This window comes from Barbus barbus (assembly GCF_936440315.1).
Source record: "Barbus barbus genome assembly, chromosome: 28".
NCBI lineage: Eukaryota > Metazoa > Chordata > Actinopteri > Cypriniformes > Cyprinidae > Barbus > Barbus barbus.
The window spans coordinates 6773064-6787701 of record NC_136756.1 but is presented as its reverse complement, the minus strand read 5'-3'; the positions used below and the strand labels follow the sequence as shown (position 1 = coordinate 6787701).

The window sequence follows — 14638 nt, the reverse complement described above, 5'->3', positions numbered from 1 at the left end:
CCAAATTTTGTGGATGCTGGATGTTGTTAGTTTGTTTTTGCAGCTTCAGGACAATCTGAATCTGGGGACTTTTTTCAGGGTTCACGTCATGGTTTTTAAGGGCTTTTTGTGGGGGGTTGGTTGCTCATTTTTAAGTGTTTCCAAAATTTGATGGCTCGTTTCTCAATGCGCATTAGTAGAGGGTTTTGGCCTAATTCTTCGATCAGATTTTTGTCCCATTTTTAGAATTCGTGATTTAGGAGAGGACCCCATACTTCACTGCTATATAATACAATAGGCTCTATGACTGATTGGAATATTTTGAGCCAGATTCTAATTGGATAGATTTTTTGATGGCATAAAAAGCCCTTCTTGCTTCAGCTCTCTCTCTCTCTCTCTCTCTCTCTCTCTCACACACACACACACACACACACACACAAAGTAGAGTCTACCTTCATTTAGGAGCTTTTCAATAAATAATTTGTGAAAAATAATTAATAAACAGTATATAATTGTTATTATTATTATTATTAGTGGTAGTAGTAGTATTTATTTGGACAAACAAAAGTACGGGTATACAGATTTTTTTTTTTACAAATGTCAGTTTTCATTTTTCAAAGTTTTTACTTTTAGAGATATTGTTTCCAAATACATTTTAATGCTTTAAGTTGTTTATTCAAAGTAACTAACTAACTAACTAACTAAAAACTAGATTTTTTATCACCATCCACTGAAAAACTACAGCTTCTGGATATTCCCAATGGTTTCAGTCTAGCTTTTTTCTGACGTTACGTTACGTCCGCTCTGCGTCACGCTAAAGAGAGCTGAGCTGCGCGTGGACGCTGATCTGTAAATCATCTCTGCGTCAGTCTGGCGTGGTATATGGCGTACAGATCGTGGTTTTTGCGCCAGCTCTGTTGCTGGACGCACCCTCGCTTCCGAGTGTGTTGTTGGGGGTTAGAGAGAGTAAATAATAACACCGTCAGGGGCTTGAAGAGAAGCGGTGTGAGGGGCTCAGATGGCGCAGGTCTCGCGTGCTTTAAAGGTTGGTAAAGGCGTGTATTTTTATTTCTGCTCCGGTTTAGCTCTTGCTCTGGCGATGACAGAGATCAGCTGTCCCGTTAGCGGATCTGTGCTAACAGCAGAGGACAGGTGGATCTGACATGATCAGGACTGGAGGGGTTTTAGCAACTTCATATTTGATAAGGACATTATCATTATATGAACTGCATCTTACTGTAATCAATGTTATTCACTATGACTAACTTCTTTTGGCAGCCTAATATAAACACAGGGTTTTTATGTGTAACGTTACTTGCAGACTGGCCGTGGCTCAACATCAGATACATTCCCTACATAGACAGCTTGTTTGGGAGCCTATAATGCCCTAAAATGGCTGTCTTTGTTGGCAGCTCTGTAGGTTTTTGTGTCCAAAAATGCTGTCAGTGTAAGTTAGGCAGGTAGACTATAATACTTTAAAATAATAATAATAAATTTGGTTGCTCTCTAGGGGTTGATGCTTAAAAGTGCAGTCTATGTGGACGGAAAGACTATGATGCCAAAAATATGATCTTTGTAGGAAGCTCAGTAGATTTTGATGCACAAACATACTGTATGATGAGCTTTGATACCCTTAATACTGCATATATTAATAGTCTTCAATGGATTGATGCCCAAAACTGCAGTCTATATAGGCTACAAGTCTATAATACCCAGTAATGTTGTATATGTAGGAAGCTTAGTAGGCATTTGATCAACAAATAGCCAAATTGCTATATAGATAGATAGATAGATAGATAGATGGATAGATAATATATTAAAAGTTCTCTAGGGTTTGATGCCTAAAATGCAGTCTATATAGACAGAAAGGCCATAATGGCCAGTAATGCTGTCTAGGTAGAAATATCAGTAGATTTTGATGCCCAAACCTGATGTCAAATTGGCTAAATGCTGTATATATTGAAAGCTCTCTATGGTTTGATGCCCCAAAAATGGCCAAAATATATAGACAGAATGACCATGGCGCCCAAAAATATGGTCTAAATGGAAAGCTCAGTAGATTTTGAGGCCCAGAAATGGTGTCCAATATACTCTAATACCAAAAATGCTGTTTATGTAGACTGATAGATAATGATGCCTAACAGTGTTGTCTAGTTTGGCAGCTCAGTAGGCTGATAGGTAGGTTGCTCACTAGGTTTTGAGACACAGCCATTGATATCGATTAAGATTCCTGCTGATGTTTTCTATCCTTGAATTGTTAGGGTACTTATGGTTCATGATTGTGTGAAGTAGCCTTCCATAGTGTTGCTGTATAAGCTCTGCATGATTTTAACGCATTAGTGTGACTCGATACTCTTTATAAATTAAATTAGGTTTTCTACATAAACGCATTTCTACATTTTTCTTCCCCTCATCAGTCAGTTTGACAAGACATGAATAAACCCAAAATGGCTGCAGAAAAAAGGTTAGTTTTTTTCTAAATAGGTGTGAGACATCTTTACTATGCAGCAAGCTTTGATGATGGTGTACTTTGCCTGTTGTGATGGTTTCCTGTATTCCCAGTGCTTCCCGGGTGCTGATGTTGCTGAGTCAGCTGGAAAAACTGAATGAGGAGCCAAAAGTCTCGGATAATGATGCCATCCGGCAGATCACAGGCAAAATCCTTCACCTCATCCAGACTCAAGGTGACTTCACACACACACACACACACATACACCAAAAAGATGCAGTTATACAGTGAGAAGGATTGTATATGAAGTGAAGTGAAGTGACATACGGCCAAGTATGGTGACCCATACTCGGAATTCGTGCTCTGCATTTAACCCATCCAACATGCACACACACACCGTGAACACACTGGGGAGGATTTTGGGGGTTCGGTGCCTTGCTCAAGGGCACCTCAGTCGTGGTATTGAGGGTGAAGAGAGCGCTGGACATTCACTCCCCCCACCTACAATCCCTGCCGGCCCGAGACTCGAACCCGCAACCTTTGGATTACGAGTCCAACTCTCTTACCATTAGGCCACGACTTCCCTATATATATATATATATATATATATATATATATATATATATATATATATATATATATATATATATATATATATATATATATATATATATATATATATATATATATATATATATATATATATATATATATATATATATATATATATATATATATATATATATATATATATATTATAGATACAGTACCGTGAAAAGGTTTTTGCCCCCTTCATGTTTTTGTAATTTTTGGCATATTTGTCACACTTAAAATATTCAGATCATCAAACAAATTTTAATATTACACAAAGATAACCCGAGTAAATACAAAATGCAGTTTTGAAATAATGATTTCATTTATTAAGGGAAAAAAGCTGTCCAAGCCTGCCTGGCACTACGTGAAAAAGTAATTGTCCCCTAAATCTAATAACTAGTTGTGCCACCCTTTGCAGCAACAACTAATCAAGCGTTTGCGATAACTGGCAATGAGTCATTCACATCACTGTGGAGGAGTTTTGGCCCACTCTTCTTTGCAGAATTGTTTTAATTCAGCCACATTGGAGGGTTTTCGAGCATGAATGGACTGTTTAAGGTCATGCCACAGCATCTCAATCAGATTTAAGTCTGTACTTTGACTAGGCCACTCCAAATCTTAATTTTGTTTTTCTTGAACCATTTAGAGGTGAACTTGCTGGTGTGTTTGGGATCATTGTCCTGCTGCATAACCCAAGTGCGCGCTTGACGTCACAAACTGATGGCCAGACATTCTCCTTCAGGATTTTCTGATAGAGTGCAGAATTCATGGTTCCATCAATTATGGCAAATCATCCAGGTCCTGAAGCTGCAAAGCAGCCCCAGACCATCACACCACCACCACCATGTTTGACTGTTGGTATGATGTTCTTTTTATGAAATGCTGTGTTGGTTTTGTGCAAGATGTAATGGGACACGCACCTTCCAAAAAGTTTAACTTTTGTCTCATCATTCCACAGAAAGATGTTGGGGATAATCAAGATATTTTTTGGCAAATGTGAGACGAGCCTTTGTTTTCTTTTTGGTCAGCAGTGGCTTTTGCCTCGTAACTCTCCCATGGATGTTGTTTTTGCCCAGTCTCTTTCTTATTGTTGAATCATGAACACAGACCTTAATTGAGGCAAGTGAGGCCTGCAGTTCTTTAGATGCTGTTCTGGGTTCTTTTATGACCTCCTGGATGAGTCATCATTGCGCTCTTGGAGTAATTTTGGTAGGCCGTCCATTCCTGGGAGGGTTCATCACTGTTTCTCCATTTGTGGCTCTGACCGTGGTTCGCTGGAGTCCCAAAGCCTTAGAAATGGCTTTATATTAATTTTATATTAAATTAATTTTTCACGTAGGGCCAGGTAGATTTGGACAGCTTTTTTCCCTTAATAAATTAAATCATCGTTTAAAAACAGCATTTTGTATTTACTTGCATTATCTTTGCTTAATATAAAAGTTTTGGAAAAATGGGGGTCTGAATGGCATTTCATGCTGAATTTATTATTTTATATAGGATATTTTGTAATATGTGCAGTCTTGAATTGTGCAGGTTATCACATTAGAAATGATCAGCTGTCCTCCAGTATGGATGCAGTGAGAATGGTCCCTCTGTGCTGGAATATGATTCAGATGTTTCCATTAAAGCAATTAATATAATATTTCAATCATGACAACTCTCAGAATAGCTTTAGCATGTTAATGGATATGACCATGTTACTATATTTGGTCTTGGCAGACTAGATTTTAGGATTATGGGAAACTAAGTGTTCACTGACCACAAAATTAAATTTAATAAATGTGTTATAAAAGATATGTAGATTACATTAGTTCATTTAGCAAAAAAAAAGATTAAATTTAATAAATGTGTTATAAAAGATATGTAGATTACATTAGTTCACTTTGCAAAAAACAAAAAACACTTGAAGCCCAAAAGTATTCACTGCTTGATGAAGCCTATTATAATGCCCCTAAATTCAAGTTAGGAGGGCATATGAAATGCTGCCAGTGCAGTTTCGTCATGTTCATTCATAGCTCGAAGCTGTTCAAGAAGATGTCTAAACGATGTCTTTTTTTTCAATCTTGACATAGCTTAATTTGTAAATAACGATTATCACCCAAGCCTAAAAGCTTCTTCAATTTCCGCGAGACGTAAGGCGCGTCCGCGCAGCATTCAAAGTATACTCGGCAGCAGAAGAGTGCAGACGGACGAGCTCAACACATGTGCAGGACCGCCAATTTGACTTGCGCGGTCTCAAAAAATTGCCTGCACTCGGATGGGGTGCGCAACTGTCCGCGAGCGATTTTAAGACGTTCTATTGTATTTTGTCACGCAGCTTGCGGCCGGTGTGAAAACGGCTTATGTTGCAGACAGTCTGCCAAAATGACAGCTTTTGGAATGTTCTACTCTGTAATGAAATAGAGTAGCTAAGCACCGCCTGCATTGAAGAAGATCAACGCCTGCTTCTACATCACTGTCTGTTTAGCCCCGCCCATCGTTTCGTGCATGTATTGTTTACAAGAGAGGCGAACATGCAGGTCTACCCAGAAACCAAACAATAAAGATCTCTGAAGACAACAAGACACTATTGTGCAGTGGCAAGTTGTGGAAAAACAGTGTTTGCATTACTGACCGCGTCAGTAAGAACACGACCCTTTGTTCACTTCATTTTACAGAGGATTCGTTTACAAACAAAGCTCAACTCAATGCGGGATTTTCGAGAAGATTGAAACTAAAAGACAATGCTGTGCAGACTATATTGGATCTAACAATAATGTCGCAACATTACGTGGTCATATTGATTTGTCTCTTCTTACAGATCGCTTGATATGTATTGAGTTATTTATGTGTTTTTGACCTAAATCACAGCAGTGTCCATCTATGAGGAATGTACGCAGTCAATCATACAAAACTGTTAGCCAATCACAGCAGTGGGCATTTACTTCCAAGTTTACATTCCATCTATTCAAACAGAGCGTTCAAATGAGGGGGGTTAAACAGGACAGAAAATAGCTTATTACTTCAAAATTATGACGTTTTTGATGTAAAAATGTTGATATCGTTATAAGTGGACCTCAGAGAACAGTACAAAATCATCTAAATAATTCAATTAAAATGTAATTGATTAAAATGTCTCGATCGGATCTTCAAAAAAGCATCTTAAACGCGGGTTGAAACAGGCTCTGAGATGCTGAGGTGATCAGCTGTGAAATGTGACTGCTCTGGGATATCCAGTATTGGTTTGTTCTTCTCCCTGACCCCCGCTGCCCGTAACCATACACCGCTTATGCGTAATATCTCTACTCTCTGCACTGTGACCCCCACATGATACCGTCAGCAAGTGTTCCCATGTCTCCCAATGGTCGCTCTCGCTCTCTCTCTTTATAACCTTTCAGTTCCCCCTTCATATTCTCGGACATATCCTCTGCCGCTGGTGACTGTCATTGATCTCTTGGGCTTTGAAGGTGTGTGTGTTTTGACTGACAGCACCTGGGCAGTGGGAGGGCTCTGCTTCAATGTGAAATATGATTACACCGGTGTAGAATTTCCCCAGTATCAGTGTTATGGACGAAGCACTGGAGTGCGTTCAAGTTATGAGAAGAGGCATAAGAGTGGGTTGGATGTGTGTTGAGAATAAAGATGGACTATAGAAGCCATGCCAGTAGGAAGACAGGCGGTTTGTGTCGGCCCCCGTGCAGCCCCGGTAAGATCAGAGCGGGATATGCTCACACACAACTCCGCATTTAGATTTGGTGAAATGCATCATTATGTTTCTGTTTCTACCAGCTGCTACTCGTGAAATGTTTCCAAACAATGCTTATGATACATGATGATTAGTTATTTAAAAAAGGTTTACACTTAACTAAGTGTAGCAGCCTCTACGATAAATCAAATTTCATCTCTTTTAAATTTTAAAGTGTTAATTTGATTATATACTGTATAGGAAACTGCTTGATTGTTTATAATATAATCATCATAAACTACTCTAAAATTAGACATTATAGTATTTAACATCATGATTGTCTGTAAAGCTGTGACATGTATTGTTAAAATGTATTTGTATACAAATAAAATCGACTTGACTAATGAAAGTAGTAATAGTCATATTAATATTTTTTTTTTATTATTTATTAATAAAATAATTTTTCAGTATTTCTGAAGCAGTTAAAGAAAGCAAAACAGTACTTCAGGTTGCTTAAATGTAATTAATTGATGAACTTGAGCAATTAAATGAATTCAATTCATTCTAATTTGAAATTTCATAGCATGGTCTTACCATTCGGTTCAGTCTGATCTTGTTAGTCTATACTTGGTTCCGTTTTGAAATGCGTTCAGGTTTTTTCTGATCCCTGCGGTTACTCCGTGTCCATTGGAGAGTTGAGAGTGATTGAAAGCATGCGCTGCCTCAGCCTGACATGTGTACTCTCCAGCCTTCTGCCGTGTCACCGCTTTCTGATTTGCACTGCACTTTTTATTTATGTGCGTGTACATTCATGCTGGGATATGTAACAAGTTAATTTGCCATTAATGGTATATGGAGCGGCTGTGTCTCTCGTGCGGGTGTTACTTGTCGATATTTTAACACCAGCTAAACTTCTTATTCTTCACGAGGTGTTGATTTTAGAAGTTTCACTGCAGGATTATAATGTTCTTGACCGCTCTAGTTTTTGTGATGTTTCTCAAGTTGTTTTTAACGTGACGGTGTGGTCTTTAGTCTGTCACTAAAGACGTGTTGAGTTGACAGATGCTTCTGTTGCACTTTGTGCTCTATTATTAGGACCTGTCAACATACGGCAGTATTTTTGCCAAAGGTTTAGCGTCAAATGTTGTGTGATAAGTCTCTCTCTCTCTCAAAAAGGGATTTTCATAGGGTTTTCATGCATTAAAACAAAAGTTTAATACAGCTTTATTTTTCTTTCGTACATTAGAATGTGTTCTTTTTTAATCAATTTAATGAAACCTCCAGGTCTGAATTAGGCTACTATTAGTGAAAAATTTATGATTCAGTTGTTACTGAGGCAGATCTCTCTCACACACACACACACACACGCACGAATGCCATCCTAAAACATCTCAGTCATTCAAGGCCTGTGTCATAAAAGACTCTTTACCGCTTGTGTTCCCAGGTCTCTGCCAAGGAGACATTTCTTGAGTGCTACATGGCTATTGGATTTTATAGGTGTAAAATGAGATGAATGTGACAGCCTAAACATGTTTCAGAAAAATGAAATATCAGGCAAAAATAAAAACCCATTACTTCTCACTGAATTGAATTTAAAATACAAGTCCTCCTGTATGGTGCTAGTTTAGTGGTCTAGTCATCTGAAGGTCAACTAGCCTGTGCTTGAGCAGGGAACTTGTTCATAACATAAATGTTCCTGTCTATGATGTATTTAATTCAGTTGAATTGAAATGCAACAGTTGAATCATGGGTTGTGTGTTTGGTCATGTTTTAGAGAAGACCCGTAAGGATGCGGGGTCTAAAAGCTCTGGTGGGATGGAGATCATTCTGTCATCTCTGGAGGTACAGTACCATCACATCCGTTCATCTCAGCTCAAGCTGAACAGTTTTTCAGCTGTTAATCCACTTGATTTCCTCCAGAATACACAGGATTTGCAGACCACTCTCAACATCCTCGCTATCTTGAATGAACTGTTGACTGTGGGTGAGTTTTAGTGTTGTTATTGTTACTAAAACTATGATTTGTTTTCTTAATTGAGATAAAGCTCAAATAAAATAGATTAAAATCAGATATTAATGTTAGATGCCAAACTTAACCCCATAAAGCATACGGTATAATTCGATTCCCACATTTCTAAGACCTCTTACCATCATGATCAAATAACCTGTTGTACACAATTTACACCATTAACTTTTATATTGTTTGTATATTTCAAAATAAAGACATAATGGACTGAAGCAGCTTAGATTTACTTGATTATACATATTATCAGTTAATAAAAAAAAAAAAAAGGTTTAAATATGATTGTCAGGCTTTTGAGGGTCATTTATTTGTTTTATTTCTCAGTCATCATTTAATTGCGTTATGTTTTGTCCCCACAATAAAAAAAACCCACAGAGCTGTGATCATAAAACTCAGTATTTAAATATTATTTTACTGCACTAAATTGTATATTTTGCTCCGTTAGGTGTTTTTTTTTTTTTTTTTTTTTTTTAAAGAAAAATGTGGAGTCTGAGCTTTACATTTATGTATTTATTTATTTATTGTTTATTTGTTTGTTTGCATTTATGATTGATTTTTTTTATGCATTTATGAAATATGATTTTTGTTAGATTATTTCATATGTCAGGATTTACAGGGTTACACATTAACTAAAACTAAACTTACAATTAAAAATGACTAAAAAGAAATTAAAGTTAAATAGAAATATAAAAAATAATATATATTTGAAAATATAAAAATAAAAGCTATTTCAAAATATTAATATTATTCTAAAACAAGAACTAAACTGGTGAGTTTGTATTTCTGTAATGTTTGTCTGATTATTGTTTACAGTTGTATCTATATGTCCATTTGTAAGGATTCGTTTACCTTTTTATTTCTTTAATAAAAGGGATAGTTCACCCAAAAATGAAAATGTGATGTTTATCTGCTTACCCCCAGGGTATCCAAGATGCTGGTGACTTTGTTTCTTCAGTAGAACACAAACAAAGATTTTTAACTCAAACCGTTGTAGTCTGTCAGTCAATATAATGGCAGTCAATGGGACTCACGGCTTTGAGAGACAAAAAAACATACACAGACAAAACCAAATTAAACCCTGCGGCTCATGACGATACACTGAGGTCTTAAGACACGAAACAATCGGTCTGTGCAAGAAACCGAACAGTATTTATATAATTTTTACCTGTGTTCCACCACGATGTCCAAATGTCCTGAGCGCGTTCACAACATATGATTGACAGACTGCAACGGTTTGAGTTAAAAATCTTAGTTTGAGTTCTACTGAAGAAACAAAGTCACCTACATCTTGGATGCCTTGGGGGTAACCAGATAAACATCAAATTTTAATTTTTGGGTGAACTATCCCTTTAATAAATTGCTAATTGATTTCTTTATAGCATTTTAGTTTTTTTTAAGTAGCACTCCTAGACTTACATAAAAAGTCGTTTTTGTTCTCAACACTAGAATCAGCTCAAAGATGCTCTAATCAGGACACCTCAGTCAAAACAGTGTGTTTGTGAAGGACAGCATGGCGTGATCTTGCTGTGTTTGTTGTGGTAGGTGGAGGCCGCAGGACCGGGGTGTTTGTGTCTAAGGGAGGAACAGCCATTCTGCTGCAGCTGCTGGTGAGCTCCAGCAAAGACCCTCCGGCCAATGAGGAGCTAATGCTTCACATTCACTCTCTACTGGTCAAAGTCGGCCCCAAAGGTACAGACGACACCAGAACTACACTCGTTTAAGCTTTGCCAAACATATAAACTAAAATCATTTTGTAAGTATAGATTTTTTTTTTTTTTTTGGAATCTTGAATTTTTAATCGTTTGAATCTGTAGAAGTTTGATTTAAGATTGCAGTGGACAAATGAACAATTTCCAGTGACATCACTTCCTCTTCAGACAGGAAGTTTGGTGTAAAAGCGCGTCTGAACGGGGCTTTGAATGTGACTCTGAATCTAGTGAAGCATAATCTGCAGAACTACAAGCTGTTGCTGCCGTGCCTTCAGGTGCTTCGGGCCTACTCAAGCAACTGTACGTTCACTCGTTTTATGTGCTCTGTAGTACACTTATGATGTGGAATACGTTTGCAATATGCTGATATTAAAGGATATGACATGCTCACTGATACACTGTGCATTGCTACAGTGAGGCTTTATTGAACTTGTCTGTTCTTTTAGTGGTAAATGCAGTGTCGCTGGGAAAGAGTGGCGCTTTGGAGATCATGTTCGAAATCATCGGACCCTTCAGTAAAAAGAGCACCACTCTGCCGAAGTATGTTGTGTGTGTGTGTGTGTTCGTGTTTACCAGATTTGAGAATCATATAATGCACTTATAATGCAATAACTGTTACAAGAATGACACTGATCACCAAATATGGGGTGACAACATAAAATGTGATCACTTTTGTGTTTTTCTGATTACTACTGTGTTTTTGTCTTTATTTGTTTTACTAATTTATTTGGTCTTTTCCCAAATAGAGTGGCCTTGGACACACTGGTGTCATTACTGAAGTCTGGTAAGATGCATGCTTGGATGATTCTCACACAATCTGTCAAGAACAAGTTAATATAACAGACAGATGTTCTATTATATTTAATCATTTTATTCCTATTACTTTAATACAAATAATGGGAATAACACGCACTCACACACAAAATTATACAGATGCTTTTTTAATGAAAATATTAATTAATTCATTAAATGTCCATAAAAATACAATTTAACATTGGTTTGTTACTGATTTTTGAAAATATCAACTGAGTATGTTTTTACCCCTGTATCTTTATTTATTTGTCATGAATTAAGAACCTTTTAGTACTATATTTATGCATTTATTTTATTTTATTATACTCTTACAGTATATTACTGTTATATATTCTATATAAGTTTGGGGTCAGTATTTAATACATTTATTCAGCAAGAATTCATTAAATTGATCAAAAATAACAGAGACAACTTTCACATTGTTAAAGAAAATTTCTATTTCAAATTAATTCTGTTCATATGTTCTATTCATCAAAAAAAGAAGAAAAATCCTGAAATAAAATGATTTCCACAGTCCCACATAAATCATGGTTTTCACAAAAATATGAAGCAGCACAACTGTTTTAACACTGATAATAATCAGAATTTTTAATTGAGCAGTAAATCAGTATATTAGAATGATTTCTGAAGGATCATGTGACACTGAAAACTGGAGTAATGATGCTGAAAATTAAACTTTGATCAGAGGAATAAATTACATTTTAAAATATATTGAAATATAGAACATAAACATGAAAACCTTACCGACCCCCAACATTTTTAAATGGTACTGTGTGTATATATATGTATATGTATGTACATCCAGTACATGTTATTGCAGTACTGTTTTTGATGTACAGGTCTCTTATGTGTATGTGTCTCAATCTTCAGGAATGAATGCCCGTCGGGCAGTGGACAGAGGATACCTTCCCACACTACTCACAATCTACCAAGATTGGCACCGCAATGATACACGTCACCGCCATGTGGTCATCCGCAAGAGCATTCTGGGATGCATCAAAAACCTCACTAACATTAAGCTTGGCAGGAAGGCCTTCATAGACGCCAATGGGATGAGGATCCTGTATAACACATCCACTGTATGAAAGTGTTGGATAAAGTTTCATTTTATTTGTACTTCCATTGGAGCATGTCAGACAGCTTTACTACAGTATGAAGATATATAACTGTGCTGTGTTTCAGGAGTGCCTGCCTGTCCGGACACTGGATCCACTGGTCAATACCTCCAGCCTAATTATGAGGAAGTGCTTTCCAAAGAACCGCCTACCACTGCCTACTATTAAAAGTGTCTTTCACCACCCACTACCACACATACCAGCCGGTGGACCGGTGGCGCAGCTGTACAACCAGCTGCCTGGAGGTAAAACACAGTCTGCACTCACAGGGTGTCATTGCTATTGGTGATGGTGCATGATAAATCTCAGTCTTGCCTTAAAGTCAAAATCAAATCAAAATGCACCATGTTTACCATCTTTATATTTTTATATTGTTGTATGTGATTTATCAATCAATTGCGAAAGGATAAATGCAAGTCCCGTAAATAAAAATATATATATATATATTCTATATTTATTTTCAAAATATGTCTCCTTACAGAAGTCAAATTGGTTGCAAATTCTGTTTCATACTTCTTTGTACGCAGTGTAATAAACTGGTATTAAATGCTGGTTGTGTCTTCTGTGTTAGTGGATGATGTAGTTGATGAGAGCGATGAGAATGAAGCCACGGAGGTCGACACAGAAAATGACACAGAATATGACGAGGATGACACTGGTCACAAATCACAGGTACAATGATCTCATTAAACTTCACTAAAATTCTAGTGCTCAGCTGATATCAATCATAAATAAATGTAACGCGGTTCGTAGAACGGGAAAGAGGAGGCGGGAACCGGCAAACATTGAAAGAATTTAATAATCAAAATAAACAAACACAAAAGTAAAGCGCCAGCCCATCACGGACGACTGCCGCACACGAAACACAAAATAAAGTCCAGGCCTGGTCCTCTCTCGTCTTCCACTGTCATCACTCCTCCTTTTATCCTTCCGGAGCTCCTCCGTGGGACTCGAGACCGGTGAGTGGTGCAGGTGTCGCTCATTATCATTAACTCCACCGGCCTCGTTCCGCTCCCACGGCTCTCGGCCCCGCCCCACTCACTACAATAAATAAAAAAAAATTAAATAATATAAAAAATATATATAAATCAACCTTTTTCTCCCAAATTCTGATTAATGTAATACAACTTTTTTCTAGATTTGATTTTATGGGGTGCAGTCTAATATGTGTTAATGCTTCGCTTTAAAATACAAACAAACAAAAAAACATAATTTTTCACATAATTTACCTTTATTCTACACCGCTCTGTATCTCCGATAAATGCTTTCCTGGTTTTATGAAGCCCTTCTCTCAGAAATACACAGTGGGCTCAGATTGGTTAGCTGGCCCAGTGTGTTGTGATTGGCTGAACTGCCAGATCACGTCAAAACGTCCCGCCCCTCAGCTCAGCGGCATGTGCTCTGGTTGTATTGTAAACAATGACATCATCAATATCGATTGTCAATTTGAGCCCGAATCGCACAGAACCTGTGCAAGCACACGGCTCTTAATGGTATGTTTTTGTTTGTTGTTGTCTCATACATTTAGATATGCTGTTATTTGTAAATGCTACTGCTTATGTTAGCTTTTTATATACTGATTAGAGCTTTAATACAGCAAGGCAACCGCGTGCTGTATGTTTAATGCTTCTCATAGCTATGCGAAAAATATCTGTCTGTCTATACACATAAAGTGTATAATTGGAACACAGTTCATTGGAGCTGATGATCAGGGGCCTGTTTCATAAAACAGTTTATTTCAGTTAGTCTGATTTATTGTCAGTTGATTTGGTTCAAAATAAGTCAGACTAACTGAAATAAGCCTGGCGTGTTTGGTAAACTTGTTTTATGAAACAACCCCCAGGTGAGAGAGAGAGATGACAGGATCGCGATTCATATATGAATAGATTTTTTCGTGCTCCGCTGGTTTTGACAGCGTGGCAACAACTCTTCCTCTTCTCTAAAGCAGTGCAACATGGCCCCGCCCCCTTTACGGCATGTTCCCGGGGGCGGGGTCTATGTAAATTTCGGGGTTTGTGATGTCAACCGGGGAAGTAACTCATTGTAGTCCCTACGAGCCGTTTTTGTAGGCATTAAACTAGATATTGTTTATGCTCAAACAGCAACATTACACACTTACTAACGTTAAAAAGTGAAATCGCAATCAACCACTCCTTTAATAAATTAATAATATAATTTAATTTTAGCATTGCATTTTCTGATTTTGAGGTGAATAATGACAGGTAGTTTTTTTTTTTTTTTTTTGAAGTACGAATATTATATTACAAATATTACGAATAGTTTTAGTTCTCA

At 37.2% G+C, this 14638-nt stretch overlaps 1 protein-coding gene across 2 annotated transcripts in view; it reads left to right on the top strand.

Annotated features, from left to right (window-relative positions):
• Positions 1 to 795: 795 nt before the first annotated feature.
• agtpbp1 (ATP/GTP binding carboxypeptidase 1) overlaps positions 796 to 14638 on the top strand; it is a 33577-nt gene continuing 19734 nt past the window's right edge. For both annotated transcript variants that reach the window (XR_013782223.1, XM_079382751.1), the window contains exons 1-12: positions 796 to 1024; positions 2397 to 2443; positions 2542 to 2663; positions 8461 to 8528; positions 8607 to 8670; positions 10252 to 10398; positions 10587 to 10718; positions 10865 to 10958; positions 11165 to 11202; positions 12102 to 12310; positions 12414 to 12591; positions 12918 to 13018. Coding sequence is in view for 1 of the 2 variants with exons in the window: in XM_079382751.1 (XP_079238877.1) it covers positions 2412 to 2443; positions 2542 to 2663; positions 8461 to 8528; positions 8607 to 8670; positions 10252 to 10398; positions 10587 to 10718; positions 10865 to 10958; positions 11165 to 11202; positions 12102 to 12310; positions 12414 to 12591; positions 12918 to 13018 (1185 nt within the window). In the remaining variant the exon portion in view is untranslated. The remainder of the gene's footprint in view (positions 1025 to 2396; positions 2444 to 2541; positions 2664 to 8460; positions 8529 to 8606; positions 8671 to 10251; positions 10399 to 10586; positions 10719 to 10864; positions 10959 to 11164; positions 11203 to 12101; positions 12311 to 12413; positions 12592 to 12917; positions 13019 to 14638) is intronic.